Below are 22,805 nucleotides of genomic sequence, written 5' to 3'. Positions count from 1 at the left end.
ATATTTCTAGGTTTTTACTAGATATGATCGATTTCCCTGAATTATCCAGGAATTTTTCTTCCAAAATTAATTTCCCTGAGATTTCCAGGTTTTCCAGGTAGTGTATGAACCGTGGATGCTTATACTAAAGAGGGAAGGTGGTTCAAATATACCTTTTCAGTATTTTCCACGAACCTATTCTACCCGTGCTAAGAACGAGTATTTCAGTTGTGGCAAATATTTATGGGGGAATGGTTTTAGTTACGACGCATCTGCAAAACGATTTGTATAGATCAATGACTTTAAATTCCTTTTCATTACTATTATGTAACGCCATGAAAGAATAACATTTCAAACAGTTTGAAGTTAAGTACTTTCTTTATTGCAACTTTTTGGTGAAGTTAAAAAACTTGGTTAAAATACATATTAGTTGTACATTATATAATATTGCACTCATTATAAAATTTACATGCTTCACAGTATTTGTACAACATAAATTTATTTATATCCTTTGATTATAACACTAAATTGTAAACCTTAATATTTCACTATACCTGAATATATTGCGAGCGGTGATTACATTTAGAAACAATTACAAATAAAAGAAAAAGAAAAAGAAAACTTAGTACTCAGCGCAGACAAAGTGCTCATCTAAGAAGTACTTTCGAAAATTACTATTTCCATTCTCAACTTAACAGTTGGAAAAAGAAAATTTAACAATTCATTTTCAATATCATGTGAAAATCTTTCTGAAACAGAATTTTGGTAACCTGGAGGAAGACCTTCGCACGAGACTGAAAATTTGTGAACTCTGGAAGGTAAATATAGTTAAGTCCTTTCACATGCTAATTCTAATCCCTTTCTGTGCACAAATTATAGTAGTATTATGGCGTTATAAGGCCTATTTTATGCAACGCGTCATATGTGTAAGTATAAGTTCTCAGTTAAATTCCATGATACTGAACCTCAAGTTTTCTTCATAATAATCCTGAGGATGGGAATAATACTGGCCCTAAAAATGTTGGACGTTTCAAGGTAATTCTTCTGGCTGACTATACGAAAACATCTTTGCAGGATAAAATTAATGCAATATTTTGTAATAAATCTAGATATAATTCCCATTAATGAAACAGGGTCTTAAAACCGATTAATATATTTAGACTAGAAATGAACAAGGCACTCAGAAAACACTTTACAATTCAAAGGCGTTTGTAAACCATGAAGGCAGGAGACGATATTCCTCATCATTTTCGAATCTTTCCACCTTTATGTCTTCCATTGTTGGCTCCCTTCTTGGTGAAGAAGGTTCCCATTGGAATTTCCATACAACTTCTGGGTTATCATCCGTTACAACTTCTTTTGCAAGGCACAGGAAATCATAGCAAAACTTCAAGCATTCACTGGGTTGCCAATCCTATGGAAATTATTCAGAGGGGGTCAGAGAGAAGAGAAATAGAGCGATTAATTATTATAGTTATCACTCTATTATTATTATTATTATTATTATATTAAATATAGTTACATCTTTTTGGAGTAATGCGAATATTTAGTGTTATACTTTAAATGATCTAAGGATAAGTATAGTATACTGTATATAAGAAAGTAAATCTCACCCTGTTGGGATTTTTTTAATCCTCTATTGTTTTCAATATTACTTTTAATACATCCTACAAATAACAAAAAATAAGAAACTTACAAACCAGAAAAATCAGGAGCCTAGTAAGAAAAAAATGCATTGATTCTGATATACCTTTCTGTCATGAAAAGACAATGTGTACTGACCTCGGAAATTTGAATTAATATGAAATTTAACGTATTAAAGTGGTCAGACATTCTATTAAACTTTTATAGCTATTTTGATCTTTCAACATTTTCTTTTATGAAGTCTCATAACGAGGATAATGTGCATTTGATGAAATATTCATTTAAGAACACTCAGTAGGAATTTACGGATCTTGCCAAAATTTGATACGCAAGAAGACTGTGATGGTAGTGATCCCAATATGGTACAAGTGGGACATCCCTAAGATATTCGAAAACATACAGTACTCACCGTAATAGCATGTGCAAGCAGCTGTTCGGGCGGATAGCCGCCGAGTGTACACATGCTGAATGTATGTTTGGGGTTGGTATCCCAAACTAGCCGCACAGTTTGGCGTAATTGGGTGATTATATTTGCCGGTCACACTTCGTTCCACAATGTTTACACGTGCTCCATAATGATTTGTCCGGAAACCCTGTTGACTATGATAGAAGGCGTACACCGAATGGAGCACGTTTGATTGATCTGGCGATATTGGTATAAGTTATTCTTATGGAAGATGGAGTCTCTCACAAAGTGTTCAAATAAAATCTGAGGATGGGATTGGTGTCGTGAAAATTGTAGAACAGAATCATACAGATCATGTACGAGGCGCATGTCAAAACAAAACGAAAAAATAAATAAATAAATATAAAATGATATTTAAAAATGTAATTGACATACAAGTACATGCCTTGACTATTTTCGACGTAGTTACCACGAACCTCCAGACATTTCTGATAGCGTGGTACAAACTTCCACGTACCCTCCGTGTAAAAATCCGCCATCTGAGAGTGCAGCCAGTCCGGAACTGGGTTTTGAGCACTTCCCTGTCGTTGAAACGCTTCAATGCAAGCCATTTTTTCAAGTAAAGGAAAAGAAAGGAATCGCTGGGGGCAAAATCGGGGCTGTAAGGGGGATAGTTGAATAGTTCCAATCAAAATCTTTAAATTTTCTTAATAGTACGAGCAGCTGTGTGTATGCGGACGTTGTCATGGATCAGAATAATTTCAAAGCGTAGTATTCCTCTCCGCTGATTTTGAAATAGCACGTCGAAAATTATTCAGTGTTTGGCAATACATATCTGCTGTAATTGTTCGTCCTGGTTCCAAGAATTCCACAGGAATCACTCTTTTGGTTCCAAAACACGGTTAACAAGATCTTGTAAACTGATGGAATGTGTTTGAATTTCTTCGCTGAGCGTCTGTCAGCACTTTTGACACCCACTTCACATACATTTTGTTTTGTCAGTCACAATTCGATCCACTGTTTTCATACACATGTCTGGAAACTCTTTGGCGAATTCAGTTATTGTGAACCGGCGATTGGATCGTATTTTCTTGTTAACATGTTCCACCAGATTGTCCATCTGAACATTAGGCCTTCCGCTACGCTCATCGTCACAAAATGTGAACACTCTTCCCGAAAGTCTCTGTACCAATGCCTGATTTTCCCTTCACTCGTTACTGTTGGTCTGTAAATGACGGATTCTATGCAGAATACTACAGCATGTTTCTGCACATGTTCAGCTTTATTAGTGTTGCCAGCCCTGCGAATTTTTTTTTTCTGTCTTTGACATGAGCCTCATACAGCTTATTGCCTTCCATAGCGAAATTCCTCTTGTGGGGTGAGACCACAACATACGCTGGATTTTTTAACGTTCATTTGCACATCTACAGTCATATTGTATCTAAGATAGGAGAGAGTTTCATCGTTGAAATGTTATAGTCTTGCATTAAATTAAGGCAAACAGTACTCGGCGATGAACAGGTCTCACGGGTATCGTGCAAGACGAACGAAGAAAGTAAGACTCATTCCAACAATTGATTGCTTAGTGATTGTGCTCTCTCCTTATACCCACAGTTGCCGTCCTGTCAGTGTGAGAAAGCGCTATTATTCTCACTGCACTTATCGGTGAGTCGTGAGAGTACTGGGAAAACCGTCTGCTAGTCATGAAATGCGTCTTCTATATACTGGATGTTGTATGACGTAAAGGTTAGAAAATCCTTATCAGGGCCGTAGAAGCACACTACACAGAACTATTCTTTAAACCTAAGTAATGGCAACATCATCGATTGACGCACGATTTTGGCTCCTTCCTGTGGCTACTGCTTTCACAAATCTGATGTTCTTACATTTCATGGACAACCTGTCCTAGGGCGGTGATCGACCACTCTTTAGTCTTTACAAATCTCTCACGGGTCCAGTACACAAACTCCTACCTAGAGTTCCTTCGTGGCTATATGAGTAACAAACGAGCTTTTGATGCGGGAGGCGCTGTTGGTCCATGCTTCATATAGCCTTGGTGCTGATAAGGATTTTCCAACCATTACGTCATACAGCCCTATATGCCAACTGTTTCTCAACATACACACAGCCACTCAATAGTGTTTCGTAACCTTCAAGACTAACTTTACGCCATCTAGCCAAACTTCATCACAAAATTGATGATTTAGATAATCCAAAAAGTTCAAATTGGATTTTTCATGTGGTAGCATTGCACTCTCTCCCTACACTTTTCGTTTCGAGATGACGAAGAAAGAAAAAAAAAAAGTGTTAGGAGTGTTTTCCTTTATAGCCTCCTGGCTAAGGTCGCAAGCAGGTCAAGCATGGGAGAAATTAAAACGGGAATGTCACTGAGAAGAGGTCAAGATGGTAGGAGTTAAAGGGAATGTCTCTGAAAAAGAAAAAAACAAGAATGGGATAAGTTATAGGGGACGTCTGAGAAAAGGTCGAATGGAAAAAGTTAACGGAGACGTCACTGAGAAAAGTTAAAGCAGGAAACCCAGGTTAAAGCAGGGGCCTGTACATTTACTGAGTTTACATTAAGAACAAGCGTTAGTGAAACGGGAAGAAAATATGCCAGGTATTCAGTAGGAAATGTGGTAAGTGCGCAGACAAGACAATGGTATTTTTAGTAATTAATTTCAGAACGGTAATGGATTCCTCCACGATGCACCATGTACGGAACGTGCACAAACAAGAAAATCTCAAGTGGCTATTGAGGCCAATAACAGTTAAACAGCATTGGAAAAAGAATTCAATTGCGATGCAGAAATCATTCACGAATACCTTCACCAGGTTGAGTTTCATGTAAAATGGAACGATGGGTCTCACATGAGCTGACTGTAGCTTAGAAAGCAACACGAGCAAATGCTTGTTGTTTCTAGTTGTCTCAAGAAAATGATCCGTTTCTGGACAGAGTACTGAGTTATGGTGAGAAGTAGGTTTTTTACGATACTTCAAGGTGTATTGAACCACTCCCATATCAATCAAAACCATCACTTCTTCAACAGAAGTCTATGTGCCGTTGCTTGAGTATGTGCCTCATGAAGTGCTGTCACCTCGCAAGACAATGCAACTGTGCACTCGTAGCAATCAGAACTGTGTGCATGTAAAATTGATAACCCTGGTGCTAGTACTTGTAAATCGCGTAAGTGTTATTGTGCTTCAGGACAATGCGAAGCCATATATTGCTAAGGTTAGCCATATTAGTCTTAGTTGAGTAACTCTATTGCATCTCCCATATTACCCGGACATTATATCGTCGGATTATCGTACGTTTCATTAGTCAGAGAAGTATCTGCTCGGCTCGGACTACGTTTCGAAACTCTTTACGAGGTGATGCACGCTCTTGATGACTTCTCTAGTCTATGATCGATTGAGTAGTGTTATGTATGATCTGGAACGTTGAAAACAGGTTATTGTTACTGTATTCTATTCTGTTTCTGATTTTCCAGGTGTCATACTTCATCGTCTTTTCTCTTTGTATGGTCACGGCCCGACAAATCCTTCTTCGATAAATACAACTACTGTGCATGTATATGAATAGATGTGAGTGTTGAGCTGAAAAATGAGATAAATACACCAAGAAAGTCTTTAAATGTGAAAATTAAAAATAAATAAATAAATAAAAAATTTTAAAAAATGATAGATACCCAGAAACAGAAGACAGTAAATTAGCCTTATCCGCCGTGGACCAGTAACATGAGTTCTAACGTACTTCTGGACTTTCTGGTCAAGTTATTGATTAGTGTTCTTTCAATTTTCCATAATTTAATAAAAGGACAGGCCACCGCCCCAATTCCTAAATTGTGTTATGCTGCACTTACTAATGAAATATTTTCTTGTGAAATACGAACAAAATTCTAACGCGTTCTCCGAAAAGTTCATCGAAAGAAAACTCATCTCCAAAAGAAAAATACCCCTTGTAAATTTTTCCATAAGAAATAATTTATGCTATGTTAGGGTTATTCATGAAATATTTGTTGATAACTTAAAATGATAATAAAATTGTGAGTGGCATTTTACATTAAAAAAAAAAAAAATCCCAAAAGTAGACTATTCCTTGTGAATATTCTCATAGAAATGATACATACAACATTAGAAGAAGAATAATGAGATATTTATTTATGAAATATGACCAAAGAGGCACGAGTCATTTCTGAGGAAATAGCATTTTTTTATTTTTATGTTTAAGTGAGCTACCCTTACTTTTAGGAGTAGGGAAAAAATCGAAAAACACCCCTGGAGGATCACATAAAAACCTTTAAGTTAAAAATTTAGTTTAGATTTGTTAAACAGTATGGCCTCTACGTGAGTGTGTTAGGACGAACAAACGAGCAGATTTGGGAAAATCACTTTTTCAGTATCTATGGGCCATGAAACGTATACTTCCGTTCAAATCTCGAATTCCAATTTTTTTTTCTTTCTTTCACGATCATCAAACTTCCTTCTCTCCTTTCGTCGCTCGAAAATAAACATAAATAAAAAGTTGATACAAAAGCTACAAGTACAAAATGAAACTAATTTGTACATTTATTTTCGTCGTGTTGGGCAGTCTTACATCAATCAGTTATACTACTTATAGACTAATCAGTGTCAAAATTTGAGGTTGTGTGTGAACTCGGAAAATGACAAGACACGGAAACAATGCACTACAAAGTTTACAATAACATATTTAATCAACTCTACAGCTAATAATACTGAAAATATTGTTGTTGATATTGAGTTTAATGTCCCGTTCAGCAGCGAAGCTATATGAGACATGGACCTACTGATTAACGTGGAATCCGAACCACATGAGCTCCCGCCGGGAAAAGAACCCGGGTCTCAAACGCCAAAGGCGCGTACGCTAACCGCTTAGCAACGAAGGAGCTCAATACTGGAAATGTGTAGGTTTAACGTTATTTATTCCGTACTTTCGGATGCATAACTTGATATGTATTAATAATGTGCATAGGAACACCATTGTTCTGTTTTACGTTAAAATACTCCCTTAAATTTTTCGAAATGATATAAAACTGTTTAACACGTTAACTGCCGACACGTAAAAGAAAAAATTGTATGAGCGACCGCAATATTCTTAGAATGCTTGTACATATTTGAAAATAAAAAAATACATGTCTAAAATTAGGATTTACAGGCCGCCGAAAAGAAAACATTAATATATAAGAGTAGAAAAAGTAACCTACTGGTGGTACATGTGGCCAAAAACGTGAAAGTTTCCGTGACTCATAGATGAGTCTCGCGGCCCCTGGAATAAAATTATAGTGACTCATAAATGGGTCACACGGCAGTTAAGGTGTTAAGAAGTTACTATGCGTAAAATCACTAAAACGAAAACGGGAATATAACTTACTTTGGCTAGCTTTGGAAGGTCCGATACCTTGTATTCCTCTAATTTATGAACTATTCCATTGTCGTCTCGGATACCGCATACAATTTTCTTTGTTCGTACAACAGAGTTTTGTATCCACCATCTAAGAGACTTATACCTGAAAACAAAATTTATCAGTTTTATTTATTTTATTTTATTACTATATACACAAAATCTGCAGCTATGTACAATAAAACTTGCTTAATTTGATAGCGTATCCGTAGAATGATACTGTACATACGCACACCGAAAAAAGAAATAGGCACCCCCTTTAGTCCCCTTTCAGTTGGGTTTCCCTGATAACATCTGACTAAATGACCGATCACAGTTGATGCACGACTACTGCAGTTATCTGGAATCAACAGCTCGTCAAGATGTGTCGAAGCAGAGAATACCAAACGGAGCCAATTTGGGTATGAAGTTGCCCAATTAGTTGGGGTATCGAATTGGATTGATCAATGTGTCTACAAAGCAATAGTCTCACACGTGTGTGAACGAAAAGTGGCGTTAGAATTGTAGTTACAAAATCATCTTAACCAGAGGGACCGCCAGCAAGTTTCACGCCAGGTCATCTGCAGTATATGGAGAGTATGGTTTAAGCTGTAGGAGGTGTTACGATAGTATGGAGATTTACTATGACTTGGGCCCACTCATACACGTAAATGCAAACACGAACATGAACCAGTATATTTACTTGCATATTCTCAGTAACCAAATGGTGCGATTTCTTCAACATCTTCACGATAAATACACAGTAGACACTCCCATTTTCCAAGATACCAACTACCATGTTTACAGAGGAATACATGGAAGTTACGAAGGGAGGTGAAAAAGATAAATGTAATTAGGATCTAGCAGCGAAAATATGTATATTTTTAAAGATTACTCTGAATTTCTTATTTCGATAGATAGACAAGTTTTTATTTCTATACTTACTATAAAATATTAAAGAAACAAACAAGCGTTTAAAAACAAAAACAATTGGAAAGAGATTGGTTTCGTTTGAGATCATCTGTTACTCTTTGCACAAATGTGTAAGCGATAAGCAGCAATAACACTGATCAACAAGGTTTTTGTCACAAAGAATCTAAATATTGTTCTAAGCTAAGTCGAGGGTGCTAAATTCCAAAATGAAATAAGTTTCTGTCTATCGGGCTCAGTTTTCTCGTGACTTGCTACCCCCTCCTTATTGAAATCCTTGAAAATCGGCGAAAACTCTGCATATGGTTTATCCTGCCATGGCTGAATTTAAGTAACTTGCAGATTTATTGATTGAAATAAAGTTGAGAGAAAGTAAGATAAAATCGAGAAAAGTGGAAGGAATTCCGATGCATGCCCCTCACGTCAATGAACATACTCCAGGAAATGAGTGACGTTTGGCAACATTACTGATGAGTCATATTCAATCATATAGAATTGCGTTGTGATTCTTGTCACCTGTGTCGCAGCATTGTGAGTTCTGATAACGTGGGAAGTGATTGCATGTTGTTCTAGGTTAGTGAAATTTGTTTGTCGTGGTCATTCAGAAGAAGAAAATGCCTCGTACCTGTGTCAATAGTGCAAATTCTTTTTGTCATATCTGTGGAGAGGTGACTCTGAAGTCGCTAAAACGACAATTGACCCCGCTCGTAAATAAGTGTTATGAACTTTATTTTGGGTGTAAGGTTGGCAACCAAGACAAGAAATGGGACCCCCACATTTGGTGCTTGACATGTGTTAAGACTCCTGACAGGCTGGGCAAAAAGTTCATGACATATGTCGTTCGCTGTTCCCATAAGTTGGCGGGAATCAACGGATTAAAGTTTTGCTCCCATCTTTGTGTCCAATAGGATAAAGGAGACGAAGTGAATAAAGATGATTAAAATGGATCATGATAATGATGACAAAACACCAATGCCTACGATGGGACTCCAACCTACTACTTACACGTCTTGTCCTCGTTAGTTTTCACTTCAAACTGACTTCTCTGCAGTCAAGGAAAATAGCTGCTAAAAAAATAAAAATAAAAAAATAAATCACTTCCACATACATGCAATGCTTTCAGTTGTATATAGGTTGGTCAGAGGAGATGCGAGAAAAATAAGTTTAAGTGGTAATCCAAGAAAATCATACCGTAACTAGGAAAAAATAATTAATTTGAGGAATATAAATTATCTACATAATTCGAGGTACCACCAAATATAATAGCTGGAATGAAGCAAAATTTTTTCTGGAGAGACTTCGTCTCGAGAGCATTTCGCTCAATCTGAGAGAAACCTCTTCATACATTTTACATTTTATAGTAGTGTATATTTGCTATCTAGGAGATTGTTCTCCAGATTACGTTTATCCAACTCGTACAGACACAAAATTAATAAGAATTAAACTGAAAAGGGTCATATTCTCTTAACATTAACCATCTATACATACTGGATTTTGTATCCAGGATAATGAAAAAAATGCTCGGTGTAGTTTCATATTGCATTAAAATTTTGAATATCCCCAGAAAATTAGACCAAAAAAATATAGTTGAAAAATTGAGTTATTCCCAGACACTGAGTACGTATGTGGCAGTGCAAATAACGCCACCTAACGATATACAAAAATTTGAACTTTTACTGTTTTCTGTATCGTCACGAGAATATGCCCCTGCATCTTTGAATTATGAAATGAACACTGGTACGAGATAATGTGAAAATAGAGAAGAGATCAATTTCCCTTTCCAAAATGAGTAATAAAAGGAAACATATCACCATCAAATTAAATCTAAGGAAAGTACTGCTAATAAATAATCTTTACGAAATGAAACTAACATTCACCAATTCAGTAAATGTTAGATAATACACTTCTTGTCCTGGAAAAAGAAAAAAAAAACTTTAAAAATGAACAATTCTATTCTGCAGCTAGTATTGCTGAAGATCCAAAACGAAATTATGGAGGTATTAAAGGTACAGGGAGAGAAAGATCACGAAGTTCAACAGCAAAATAAATTGCTAGTACAAAGGTAAAAATTGTTCTGCAGGTACACTGGTTACGCCAATTGAAGTTGCTGAAAGAAATCTAATTTGCAAAAACAAAGAGGAAGCAAACAAGTTTGAGAAACGGTACTGTAGATCAGTGCTATTCAACCTTTCGCCATCCAATTGTGTACTCCTGAAGCTGTTTAAAATAAATTAAATCGAAGTAAACTTATTAAGTTTAATGCACATGTTCTGTTGATTAAAAAGGGGGACAAACAGAGACCCGACAAAAGGACAATCAGTGTGCCAATCAAAAGACTATTTACAGGGGGAATAAAGTGCACATCCGAAAAAGTTAACATGGAAAATTTCAAAACAAATGGGAGATATCCAGTTCTACTGAGGTGGATTTTTCCTTCTTTCTCCCTGATAATTCGTACACTGAGGACAATGTTAATAATTCAAAAACTAAAAGTAACTTTAGAACTAACCTGTTAATGAGATGACTGAACTTGTTTCCGGGACGCCAACTCCTCGATTCTTAATCGAATCTTCGAGAGTGAAGGAATCCGAACTGATTTTGGATTCAAGCAATTTATTTTTATTGATGTTAACGCAGAAACCGTTGGAAAGAAAAAAAAATCTCCAACTATGATCATTCATTAAATATTGGAAATATGTTTATTTTGGGATTATTTACCCCCAGAAACATCTTCGCGTACCCCTGGTTGAATAGCACTGCTGTAGTTCATACGCATGGGACGTAAATCTTGAATGTAGATTGAAGTATGGGATCACCGCCTGTGCTTAAGTATAATGTTGCAACGAGTCTGGATAAGTGTCTGTATGTAAGACACAAAAAGCAGCGTCGCGTCGTGCCTACTTTATTTTATTTACAGCTAGCATTTGTAAAATATTTACTTGTAAAACAAAATTCAGAACCATATTGATTTTGTTCTTTAGAATCTAATACTAAGTGAATCAATGATTGCGAGAGATTTCTTGTCGGGATTTTCTTATTGTTTACAAAAATGAACATTCTTCACTAACCATACAAAATCTCAGTCTTAGTGAGTGATCCTTAATAACTGTCTGTATGTATACACGGAAAGACAAGTATTTTTTATTTGTTTGATAATGGTAACGTAAACACTTTTCAATACTCGGCGTGTAACAGTTTTACAACCATTGGCACACATATTCGTATCCCAAAAAAATAGGTATACTCCTGGAACATGTAGTCATAGAATGTTGAATGAAATAAGCGTATGGGCATCCGGATCACGAGGGGATGTATACCCACATAGTTCAGCCTTCCTTCATCCCTTTTTAAAATATAATTGTTCAATTGCGTTTTTTTGTGGGATACAAGAACATTACAAGGGTATCTATTCCCCCACACGGTGCCACAGCCTTGATTCAAATTCAATTCAGTGAAATCAATTTTAGAGATTGTGAAATTGTACGTACCTCTTAAAGCTGTTCATAATGTTTTTCGTTTTTTTAATGTCCTTCTGTACTTTCAGTTCTATGAATGACAGCGAATCCCATGGAATATCGGAAGAATTTCGGTAATCAACTTCCGAATCCACACCATCGACTTCCGCAGCATAAAGCATATTATAATCACCAAAGCGAGATTGAAATACACAACACAGTTCTTCATTTTCATCTACAGGTTTATCTACGTTTGGGCGTCGTCCGGGTTTATCTACAAAGAAAATAAATATATGAAGTAGGCTTTTGATTCTCGATTACTTCATAAACACCAGAACAAGAAAATTATGAGAAAATAGAAAACTTCATGACACGAAAGTACTGTAATAGACAAATATGACTTGAGCGAAAGAAATGTGAGGTGAAACATAGTCAAGAGAGAAGAGAAACATAGTCAATTTTAGATCTCTCTGTAGTGGGCAGTTCTACTAACTCTTACTGTAATCATACAAAAAATATTTAAGAACATACTGATTACGTCAAACTCTTTCGTTTGCCCATCAGTTCTATCAGAAATTGGCAGTTATATTTCGGCTTCTCACTCTTGAGCTCAATACGACCATCATGTTTAAACGTCATTTGTTTGCTTTGAACAAATAAATACCATATTCAGTAGGGAAATAGTTCATAGCCGCTTATTGAAAAGACAGAGAGAGAGAGAGAGAGAAAAGAAAAAATAGAAAGACCTAAACAGATTCTAAAAAGCACATTTATTTATTTATTATCAATTCTTTCAATTCTCTGTATAAAAGTATAAAAGTGACTCACTGATTCATTAATCAATGCCCATCCGAAATCGCTGTGTTCTATATACACACTAATTTCTTATACTGTAACTCACTCACATTGAACATGCCTACTTACATTAGCAGATAAGAGTTCCTTCGTGGCTATATGGTTAACGTACACGCCTTACGTGAGAGAGACCAGAGTTTGAATCTCGGTGGGACCTTACATGATTCCGATCCCACGTTAACCTATAGGTCTCGTCTCATATAGCCTCAGTGCTGTGTTTCGAAACTTTAAAATTAAGAGACTGTTTACTAATTTAAATAAATGATTATTCCTAACCAGGTTTTCCAATTCTAATAATCAAATAACTATACCCATTCTAACTAACCAACTAACTACCAAATAACTAACTCTTTGTTTACTATTTGTTTAATTTAAATACCTCTGGTTTTTAGCTTTCCACCTGTACAAGTTCCTTATTTTGTTTTTATATTTTATCATTTTTACTTTTATTTTGAAATTTCACTTCCTTAAAAGTAAATTTATTTATAAAACTTCAGCCTGTTTCTTCTTATTTTTAATTTTAAAAAATTTTAACATACATCAATGTGTTAAAAGTTACATTACAGCTGAAAGGAACGCTAGACTACAAACCAACCAACGTTACGAGATGTAATAAACTTGCTTAATAAAAGGTAGAATATGATTATTAGATATTGTAGTACATATTTACCTGTTTACTGCATATCTTCACAATTTTAGTGCGTCGCTGCATGCATATTTTGACGGTTTTAGTGCATATCGATCCGAAGTCTAGTGATCATAATGTATCAAAGTTACCGGTTTCTCAATTTTATTTTTTATCAATATCGGATACTTTGCGGTCCGTTCCTTGCCTTTGCCAACATTGTTCAACCGACATCCCTCTTGTTTCAGCCAACTGACATTCTTCTTCAGTTAAATATATAAAACGTCAGAACTAATCGTCTTTACCTACTTCTTAAGAACTTACTTTTGTATGCATATATAATACAATAAACTAAGTTAACCAATTAAACATGAGAATGTACAGTAAAACCCGATAAGCCAGGGTTAAAGTTATGTAAACTGGAAAATAAACTTTTTCACAACAAGCTATAACATAACATTTGGTTAACCTTAATATGTACATTTGTAATCTGATTTATTTTTTGCAAAAAAAAAAAAAAAATCTTAAAAAAAAAAAATTAAAAACAAAATATTTGGTAATGTTTTGGTGGATAAATACACGGATTTTTTAAAACTAAACAAAAATAACCTTTATATTTGTATACATAAAAATAATATTTATTAAAAAAATATAATTTGGACTTTTTTAAAATTTAAAAATAGTGCCAACTAGTTGTAACAAATAAAAACATTTATGAGTATAAAAAGACAAATTTTATAAACTAAGCAATTATTTTAAATAATTATTTAATGATAACTTATTTGGATTTTACCATTTCTGATTTACTTTGTTTTGTTTAGAGTTTTAACATGAAGTTTTTGAGTAGCTGTTGTTAGGACATTAAATATAAATTTAAAAAAAAGTATAACTAATGTATGGTATAGTACAACAAGTTAAAATTATTTATTAGCAATTTACATGCTTTTATAGTTATTGTATGCTTTTTTTAAAGTAATATATTTGTATATTGGACTTATATAAAAGACAAATTTTATAAACCAAGCAATCATTTTCAACAATCATTCAACGATCATTCATTCGGCTTCCACCATTTGGGATTCACTTCGTTCCGTTCAGAGCTTCAATATGAAGTCTCTGAGTAGCTGTCATCAGAACATTAAATATAAACTTAAAAAAAAAGTATAACTAATGTATGGTATAGTATAACAAGTCAAATTTATCTATTAGCAATTTACATGATTTTATAGTTATTACATGCTTCTTTCTTTTAGTAATATATTTGTATATTGGACTTACATATAATTGTTTCTTTTATTCTAAATACTAATTAATTACATTATGCATTCTTCTTATTATTTTTATTCAATCTCTTTTATTCTACTATCTGTCACATCTAAATAAAATGTCATAAATCATTTGGGTAACGGTCTCCATGTAACAGGCAATACACTATAAATATAATCACACTATACTACCCGTTCCATTATTGTAGTATACTAATACACTTTACCCATTACACCGTCATAAATCAATTATATATATATATATATATATATATATATATATATATATATATATATATATATATATATTAAAATAATGTTCACCTATATGGACCGAGGGAACATCTATCTGGCTATAGTATGGTTTCCGTGTTCCAACTGTTCATTCTATGACTAAAGATCTCCTGCATTATCTGAATATCCAGACTCCGGATGCTTGCAGAAATGTTATGGCCCAAAGTTTCTACATAAGGTAGTCAATGGAAACTTAAGGTCTAAAGCCCTACTTCAAGAATTCTCCTTTCACATTCCTACCCGCGTAGCACCAAATACCCACCTCTTCCACCTTTCCCGCCCTAGATTATCGATTATTCAAAGGTCTTTCTTTCACAGAGCACAAATTTATATAATCAAATAATAACATTTAAGCTACTCAACTTTTGACAGAATAATTACACAAATTCAAAATAACTAAATATGAATCAAGAAACTTCATCTTTGCTTTGTCTTTTTCATTATTTTTATTTTTTTTTCTATTGTTAATATAGGTTTGTTATATTTTCCTGTGTATATAGCACTCGTCGTGCTGTATCTGAGTATCTCAAGTAGCAAGGGATCTAACAATAATTTTCTTACATGTGGTGAAAGAGGCTCTGTATGACTGCGATAAATAATAGTAGTTTGTGAGATTGAAGAAATTACGGGATCTGAAGAATACAACAATGTATGCAGCAGGTCCCTTAAAGTTTGTTTCCGAAACGTTTTGCGGTATTTCGATCCGAAACTACGTCTGCATTACGCCACACTTGAAATAGCTCCCGATGTTTCATCGCCATATTTGCTGCAATAATAATAATAATAATAATAATAATAATAATAATAAAATAAAAAATAAAAAATAAAATAAAATAAAATAAAATTAATAGGCAAATCTTAGCAGCCAGTTTTTTTACCATTAATTCTTTATAGTATGCAAATCAAAACAAAATTAAAATGAAGACGCCATCTCCCTACATCAGTTACTAAATGTTTACACACATTATGTATAATAAATAAAAACACATTTTTGAGCTTTATTTAGTTAAAGACGTATTTCAAACAGTCATAATTATAAAATAATACGACTACCAATGTGTAAAGAACTACTTAAGTACCAAGTGCTTGATACATCTCCAAAATGTTCAAAATCTCAACCGAACTGGCGAAGAGATGTTTTCGCAAATACGGAAGTTTATAGCTTCATCTTGACACAAACAGAAAATGTGAATATGGTCAACATTTAATGACTCGTACACTCCTCATTGGCTTACTTATCACATTGTTTTCAATGACATTGCGTGGACTCACTATCTCCGATTCATTACCTATTGCCATTTTAGGCATAGGTGTTGGTTGGTTTTCGAATTTTCAGCCACTAAAATGGCACTTTTTCCCATTGTGCGACAGTCCTAGTAAAAGAGTTTGCAAGTATGAAAGCAAGGGAAGTACCGTTAAGGTTATAAATGCTGTTGCTCAATTTATCTCAAACAGTGAGTGAGAGACTTATGTACCCTAAATATTAAAATGTACTATCCCAACATCACAAACTTTATGTTGTTTTTTACAGTGGTGCAAACAGAATTGATATTTCTGTAATATTTGTTGGATGTAAAGCTACTCCAATCAAAAATATATGTAAGCATAAACTTTCCATTACTTGTTTAGACTAATTTGTAACAATTTTTAACAGTTCAAAACACAAAGCTGTTTATAGTATATCTCTTAACTTTCGATTTCCTTAAACTGACAAATGTTAAATTTTTGGTCACATTGTAGTCACTAATCACGTATTGAATTTTTTAATTGAATCTTTTTAGAGAGAACTTGCATCAATTACCCGCTTCGCTGGTTACGAAAACATAGTAATACGTTCCGTTAGTCAGCCACTTTTTACTATTACTAAAGCACTCTTTGATATCGGTCATTTTCGATAGTTTTTATATATATCTCTTTTCTCCCCAAGTTGCGAGCTGAATTTGGATTTAAACGGCATCAGAAGTGTCGCTGTTCATCTCAGCGACCTGGAAATCTATAGATTCGGCGCTAATGCCTGTCATTTTCTACCATTTTTATATATTTCCCCTCTCCCTCTCCCAAGCTGCAGGACTAAATTTGAATTTAAATAGCATCGGAAGTGTCACTGTTCATCTCAGCGACCCCAAAAACTATAGATTCGACATTAATATCGGTCATTTTCGATCATTTTTAAATGTCTCCCCCTCTCCCTTAAGTTCCACCGTCAAAGTAATGACAAAAAAATCTCAGGTTTGAACTTCATCTAGGTTGAAAATTTGATCGATCGGGTGATTCACGAGTTATTAACTCATGAACATAGTCACTTATATTTTTATATTTATTGATTTTTGTATATCTCCCCCTCCTCCTCCTTCATCCCTATGTTGCTCCATCAAAGTGAAATGATAAAAAAAAAAAAAAAAAAACATCCCAGGTAGAACTTCATCTATGTTGAAAATTTTATCGCGATTGGTAGTTTGGTTCAAGAGTTATGAAGTTTTATTTATTTTTTATAATTCCCCTTCCTCTCCCTCCCCTAAGTTTTATCGTCAAAGTGAAATAATAAAAACACTCCCAGGCCCAAACCTCATGAATGTTGAAAATTTGATCATGATCGGTCGGGTGGTTCAAGAGATTACGAGTCACAAACATAGTCACTTTGAATTTTGTAATATAAATTACGCGCATCTTTTGTTTTATATTTACAATGGACATCGACATAGTTTGCATCACAATAAAACTTTAATATCTTGTTGCTCTGTGGATATATTAGTAAAATTTCATTCCAGATGCCACAGCAGTAAAAATGTTTTAAAAAATATGGGATGGCTTATGGATTATTTATTAATATCATAGAGAGAGCCATTGGGAATAAGTTTTATTTTATTTAATGCTTAAACAAATGGTAACAATGTGATGGTGTGGTGAAAATGTCAGGGGTGACAAGGCTTCACTTTGGTTTGGGGGAGAAGGTGATTATGAGAGCGCAGACATGTTTTTCGCCTAGGGTATAAAATATCCTAGAGCCGCCCCTGCCCTATATGTATTTAAGTATGCAGTTTAAATGCATCGTAATAAACGCACTTTGTTGCTGTAAACATTTTTAATGTATTTTCTACATTTCTTCTCGGTTATTTTAGTTAATCCGAATTTTCTTAAACATGTCAACTTATCCCTCAGTTAATCCGGATTAACGAAATTTTACTGAACGTATAATGCACACACACACACACACACAATAGTTTCTATCTCTCTTAACAAAACGTCTTTGGAAATTAACCTGATTCGCATACAGTAACAACGTGACTGCTTGCCACTACGTATCTTCGTCTACCCACCAAGTTACATAGCGACAGAAAAACTTACCAGTTAACATATACTGTTCGAACTTCGGTCCCCATGCTGTAAATTTCTGTTGATATGAGTTCATCTTCTTTTCACTATCTATCTCCTTTTCCGTCCTAAAAGTACAGAAGTATATAATGCCATCAAATTTTGTTGCCCAAATGATCCATCCATATTCAGTTTCATAAGGAGTTCGCATTAGGAATTTAAAGAGACCCCGGAAGGAAACAAAATCTGCAAAACAACAATAAGATACATTTTTCTTTCCATTAAATAATAATAATAAACAACAGTTCATAATAATAAGTTCTTATCTTTTATGAATGAATACTTTAGTAATATATATATATATATATTTGTGTGTGTGTGTTTGTGGTGCAAAACAACTCCAAAACGATATGTCTCATGACTACATATCGGATTTTTATGCAAATACATATTTTGTTTTCTTATATGCATCTCTGTTAAACTAGAGTAAAGGTTTTTAACAACAATAATATAGCTCAAATTTAAACTTTCTATAGTGCATATAAATGCATATTTCAAAGATTAGAAAGCATATATTAGTGCTTAAAAGCATATTCAGCATATTCTGTAAGTTTTTATATCAGATGTATGCTTATAAGCGTGGAATAAATTCAGTTTTAATGTATACTTTATCAATGCATTTACATAATTTATGCAACAGAACGGCTTTTTGCATGAGAAGATGGAAGAATGACTAGTTTACGGAGGACCAATAATGTTAGCAACCAATCAGCAGAGCAAAGACGCCTACAATTGCCAAGACGTTAAGAGAAATCTAATACGATAGATAAAGGCATTGTAAATTCGAGTCGACATCAATTCAGAAACAAGAGAAAAGAATGCTTATCTCTAAGTGATGAAGTTCAGAACAAGCTCCAGTCAGTTCCCAGATGCTCTAAGGAAAAGAAACTGATGGATGCTACTGCCAGAAACTCTCACTACAAATCAATTGAAGCCATGGGAAAATACCTTCAAGGGTCAAAATTCAGCTTGCCAGAAAATATGATACTAAACTTGGTCCTCTCTGATGTTAACAGATCATTTACTGGCTACAAATGTCACAAACTGACATACACACACACAAAAAAAAAAAAAAAAAAAAAAAAACAATGAAGAGAAGCATCTTGTGATATTACTGTAAGGCTAATTACAGGAAGAGTAAATCCATTTTTTTTAAACAATGGTAATGCGTTGAAAGGTGAGGCTCGTATTATTTCATGTAAAGTAAATGCATTCTAAAATGCAAACGTCAAGAAAAACTAGAGATCGTGTTCTCATATCCAGTGAGATGTGTTTATTTTAATCTTAAAAATTTGTGTGTTTTAAAAAAAGTTAGGAGATTATAAACTGTAACTGTCATAAAAATAAAGAAAACCCTGAAAGGTATACACTTTCGATGTTATATTTCACCTACAAAACTTTGTATCAACTTTGCTGCATGTTTGAAAATGCTTTCTTTTATTGCACTGTTAGTGCATATTTTAACACGTTTAACAATATAGTTGCACGCATATTTCAAGAATTTTAAGTGCACAAAAATCCGATGTCTACTCAAGACCTCCTCCTTTGGTTCTGAATCCAAGATGGCTGCCATAATGATACTATACAGGTAACAGATTTAGTTCTGCCTTTACACCAAAATAAATCACTCCCTTTAGATGTTCAACATATATATATATATATATATATATATATATATATATCGTCATATCGTCTACCAAGCCAAAATATTCTCAATTACCATCTCGTCAATGAAGATGTCAGTTTTATCTTTCTTGCTTTATGTATCAATTACATTTTGATACACTTCCTTCTCAAATTCATCCGAATTTACCTTCGACAGTAAACTAGAAAGTATGAGCAATATCCACACCACCTCTAACTAGAATTGCAATCATGCTAACTTGTAAACAATACTGTTGAAATTCACGTGTTCACAGGGTATGGTTTGCGTTAGAAGAAGGCATAGATTCCATCAGAGATTGTTATTAAAATGGCATACCTTCAGCAGCTCCGATCTGTACGACACTATGTAGCTCTCCCATGAATTCTGGCACATACAATATTTATGACTCACTCAGTGTACAAGGAAATCAAGTCTACTACTGGTTATTTAGGACATATTTCATCTTTCAGATCTCTATCTGAAGCAGCTTTCAGAGCTTAAAAAATTTACGTCTATATATTGTAAATAATTCTTATAATGTAAAAAAACAGTTATATTTTCCATGTACTTATGAATATCGTACAAACTTCATGTTTGTTTTTAACACAACTTTGTTAATTGAACTTAATTCCCTTGTGCTCTGAACGCCCTAGATACATGAATTCAAACGAAATCTTTCAGTTTTACCTCCCACGGTTATGCCGGCGAGGATAAAAGAGACGGTGGTGATGAGAAATGAATGCAATGGAGGAATGCAGAAAGTAGGAGGAAACGGAACAACCCCGAGAAAATCCTCGCACACGGAGTTCGTCCACCACAAAGTCCACGTGGTGCGAGCTGGAATTGAACCAGGGACTACACGTACAAGAGGTGAACGCTCTATGACTAAGTCACCGTGGCCCCAACCCAGATATATGTAGAAATTTAAGAACACTAGTGGGAATTTACGGTTCTGGCCGAAATTGTTATAAAAGGTGGTAGTGTTCCCAGCATGGCGCCCGTAGGACATTTCGAACGTATTATACAAGGTTTACAAAGAAAAACATAATAATCACATTAGTAACATGTGGTATAATACTCCAAGTGGGCATATAGGCATCTATTCAGACAGAACGTACTGATTTTGAAATGTCTATCTGGTGAATGGTATTTTACGCTTACTTTATGTAGATCTTAGGGCAGTTGGGTGATAGTCTTTGCCAGAGCCCGATTAGCAGTCAGGCACAGTCCCACAGCTGCTATATGGGTGTTAGGTGCAGAAACCTATCCGAATATAGCACATTGGGCTGCTCCAGTGCGTTGTTGTGCGAGAAGATGAGATCCAGCCAAGTGTCCAGATAAGGCGTGAGGACAGTTCGACGACTTCACGAATATACAACGCACTACTTACACTCCCCTGAGAGGAAGTAACAGGCGAGGAAAATGTGTGCAATATGTGTCAAGTAAAAGACATGGAGCAAATTAACGGCCTCTCCCTGTATATGCATGTCTTTGTATGTGTATTTTGTTGTGTGTACCCATTTGTGTTTAGCATACTTTGCTACTGCTTACGTGAATATGTGTAATTCCTAAGACAAGGCAAATGTTAAAAGTAATAATATAGCAAGAAGAACAAACTTACCGATTTCTGGTAACTTGTTTCCAATCCTTTCATAGTTATCAAGAATCCATTTTAAGATATTGTCTATTTTCTCATCATTTTGAAGAAAATCATCACTTTTCTTGATTCTCTTCTCCATCCCACGATTTAAGTCGAAGTATACTTCGTTAGGTTTGTAAGGGTATATGTACTTCAACTGCTTCAAACCCGAAGTATATTCCCTTTTCTCGTTGACACAGTAATGACCATGTACCTGTTTTACCTCAAACTGATATCTTCCGTATTTACGTGGTGGTTCTTCAGATTTTTCAGTCTCCTCGAATGTTCTCGACCACCTCGACCTTTTTCTACTTTTCTCAACATTCTCTGCGTTACCTTTAATATAAAATATATACGTATATAATAAACGACTTGCCATTTCACAAAAATAATCGTACTACTTACCACCACCACCACCACTACTACTACTACTAGTAGTAGTAGTAGTACTATTAATAATAATAATAATAATAATAATAATAATAATAATAATAATAATAATAATAATAATAATAATAACAATAATAATAATAATAATAATAATAATAGTTTCTCTGAAACTGTAAAGAAATCTTCGTTCAAATATCTCAATATAATGTTGTTACTATTAAGCTTAAACAGAACTCAATGTTACAATAATATACAAATTTATATCTATATCAGTGGAAGCTCTAGAATTCTACAAGAGGAAGTCACAAAGTAACATTGGCAATGTCGTTGAAACTGACTTTCCACCTCCCCAGCCCTAAAATTATCCCCAAGCTTTACGGCCTCCAATGGAATTTTACATTGAAAGTATTCTTTGATTCTGTTATTAAGTGCAAATGTGAACTCGATTTAAATCAACCAAATTAATTATTTTGAAAAAAGTCATGATTTTTTTCAACCCTGGAATGTAACGATGTTTGTTCCCCAACTCCTGAGCACTACAGCACTGCACCGATTCTGATTTTGGTGCCTGCGTGGACAATGACCTAGATTTTTATAAATGTTACTTTGATTACAACGTACATCCTAAGGAGGGAGCGGGGATCACAGCATAAAAAAATGTGAGTATCTTACGAGCACGTCAGGGTAGAAAGATGATAATCGATATATAAACTTTAATAATGAGAAGTTTATACACCGAGTTTCATCTTTCTAACTTGACAACGGGCTCGTAAGATCTTGTAATTTTTAACATAAATTTTGAACCCTCATTACGCCTTCTTACCTGGCATAATTTTCAGAAATCAGCTCAAGGTACTGTACATACTATGTTCCAAATTCATTTCAGGGTGTTGAATCGTTTCCAC

At 34.5% G+C, this 22,805-nt stretch overlaps 1 protein-coding gene across 1 annotated transcript; it reads right to left on the bottom strand.

Moving 5' to 3' along the window:
- Positions 1-346: 346 nt before the first annotated feature.
- On the bottom strand, positions 347-21,889 carry LOC145681846 (decapping and exoribonuclease protein-like). Its single transcript, XM_081753455.1, has 5 exons — positions 21,493-21,889; positions 18,200-18,412; positions 11,849-12,089; positions 7,422-7,557; positions 347-1,393 (listed from the first exon to the last, which is right to left on the bottom strand). The coding sequence occupies exons 1-5, from the start codon at positions 21,887-21,889 to the stop codon at positions 1,172-1,174; spliced, it is 1,209 nt and encodes a 402-aa protein (XP_081609581.1). The 3' UTR covers positions 347-1,171.
- Between the last annotated feature and the right edge of the window lie 916 nt (positions 21,890-22,805).

The sequence above is a fragment of the Thermobia domestica genome, chromosome 3 (assembly GCF_964235325.1).
Source record: "Thermobia domestica chromosome 3, izTheDome1.hap1.1, whole genome shotgun sequence".
In the NCBI taxonomy this organism is placed as follows: domain Eukaryota; kingdom Metazoa; phylum Arthropoda; class Insecta; order Zygentoma; family Lepismatidae; genus Thermobia; species Thermobia domestica.
The sequence above is the reverse complement of the archived record's forward strand: the minus strand, read 5'-3'. Positions and strand labels throughout refer to the sequence as shown.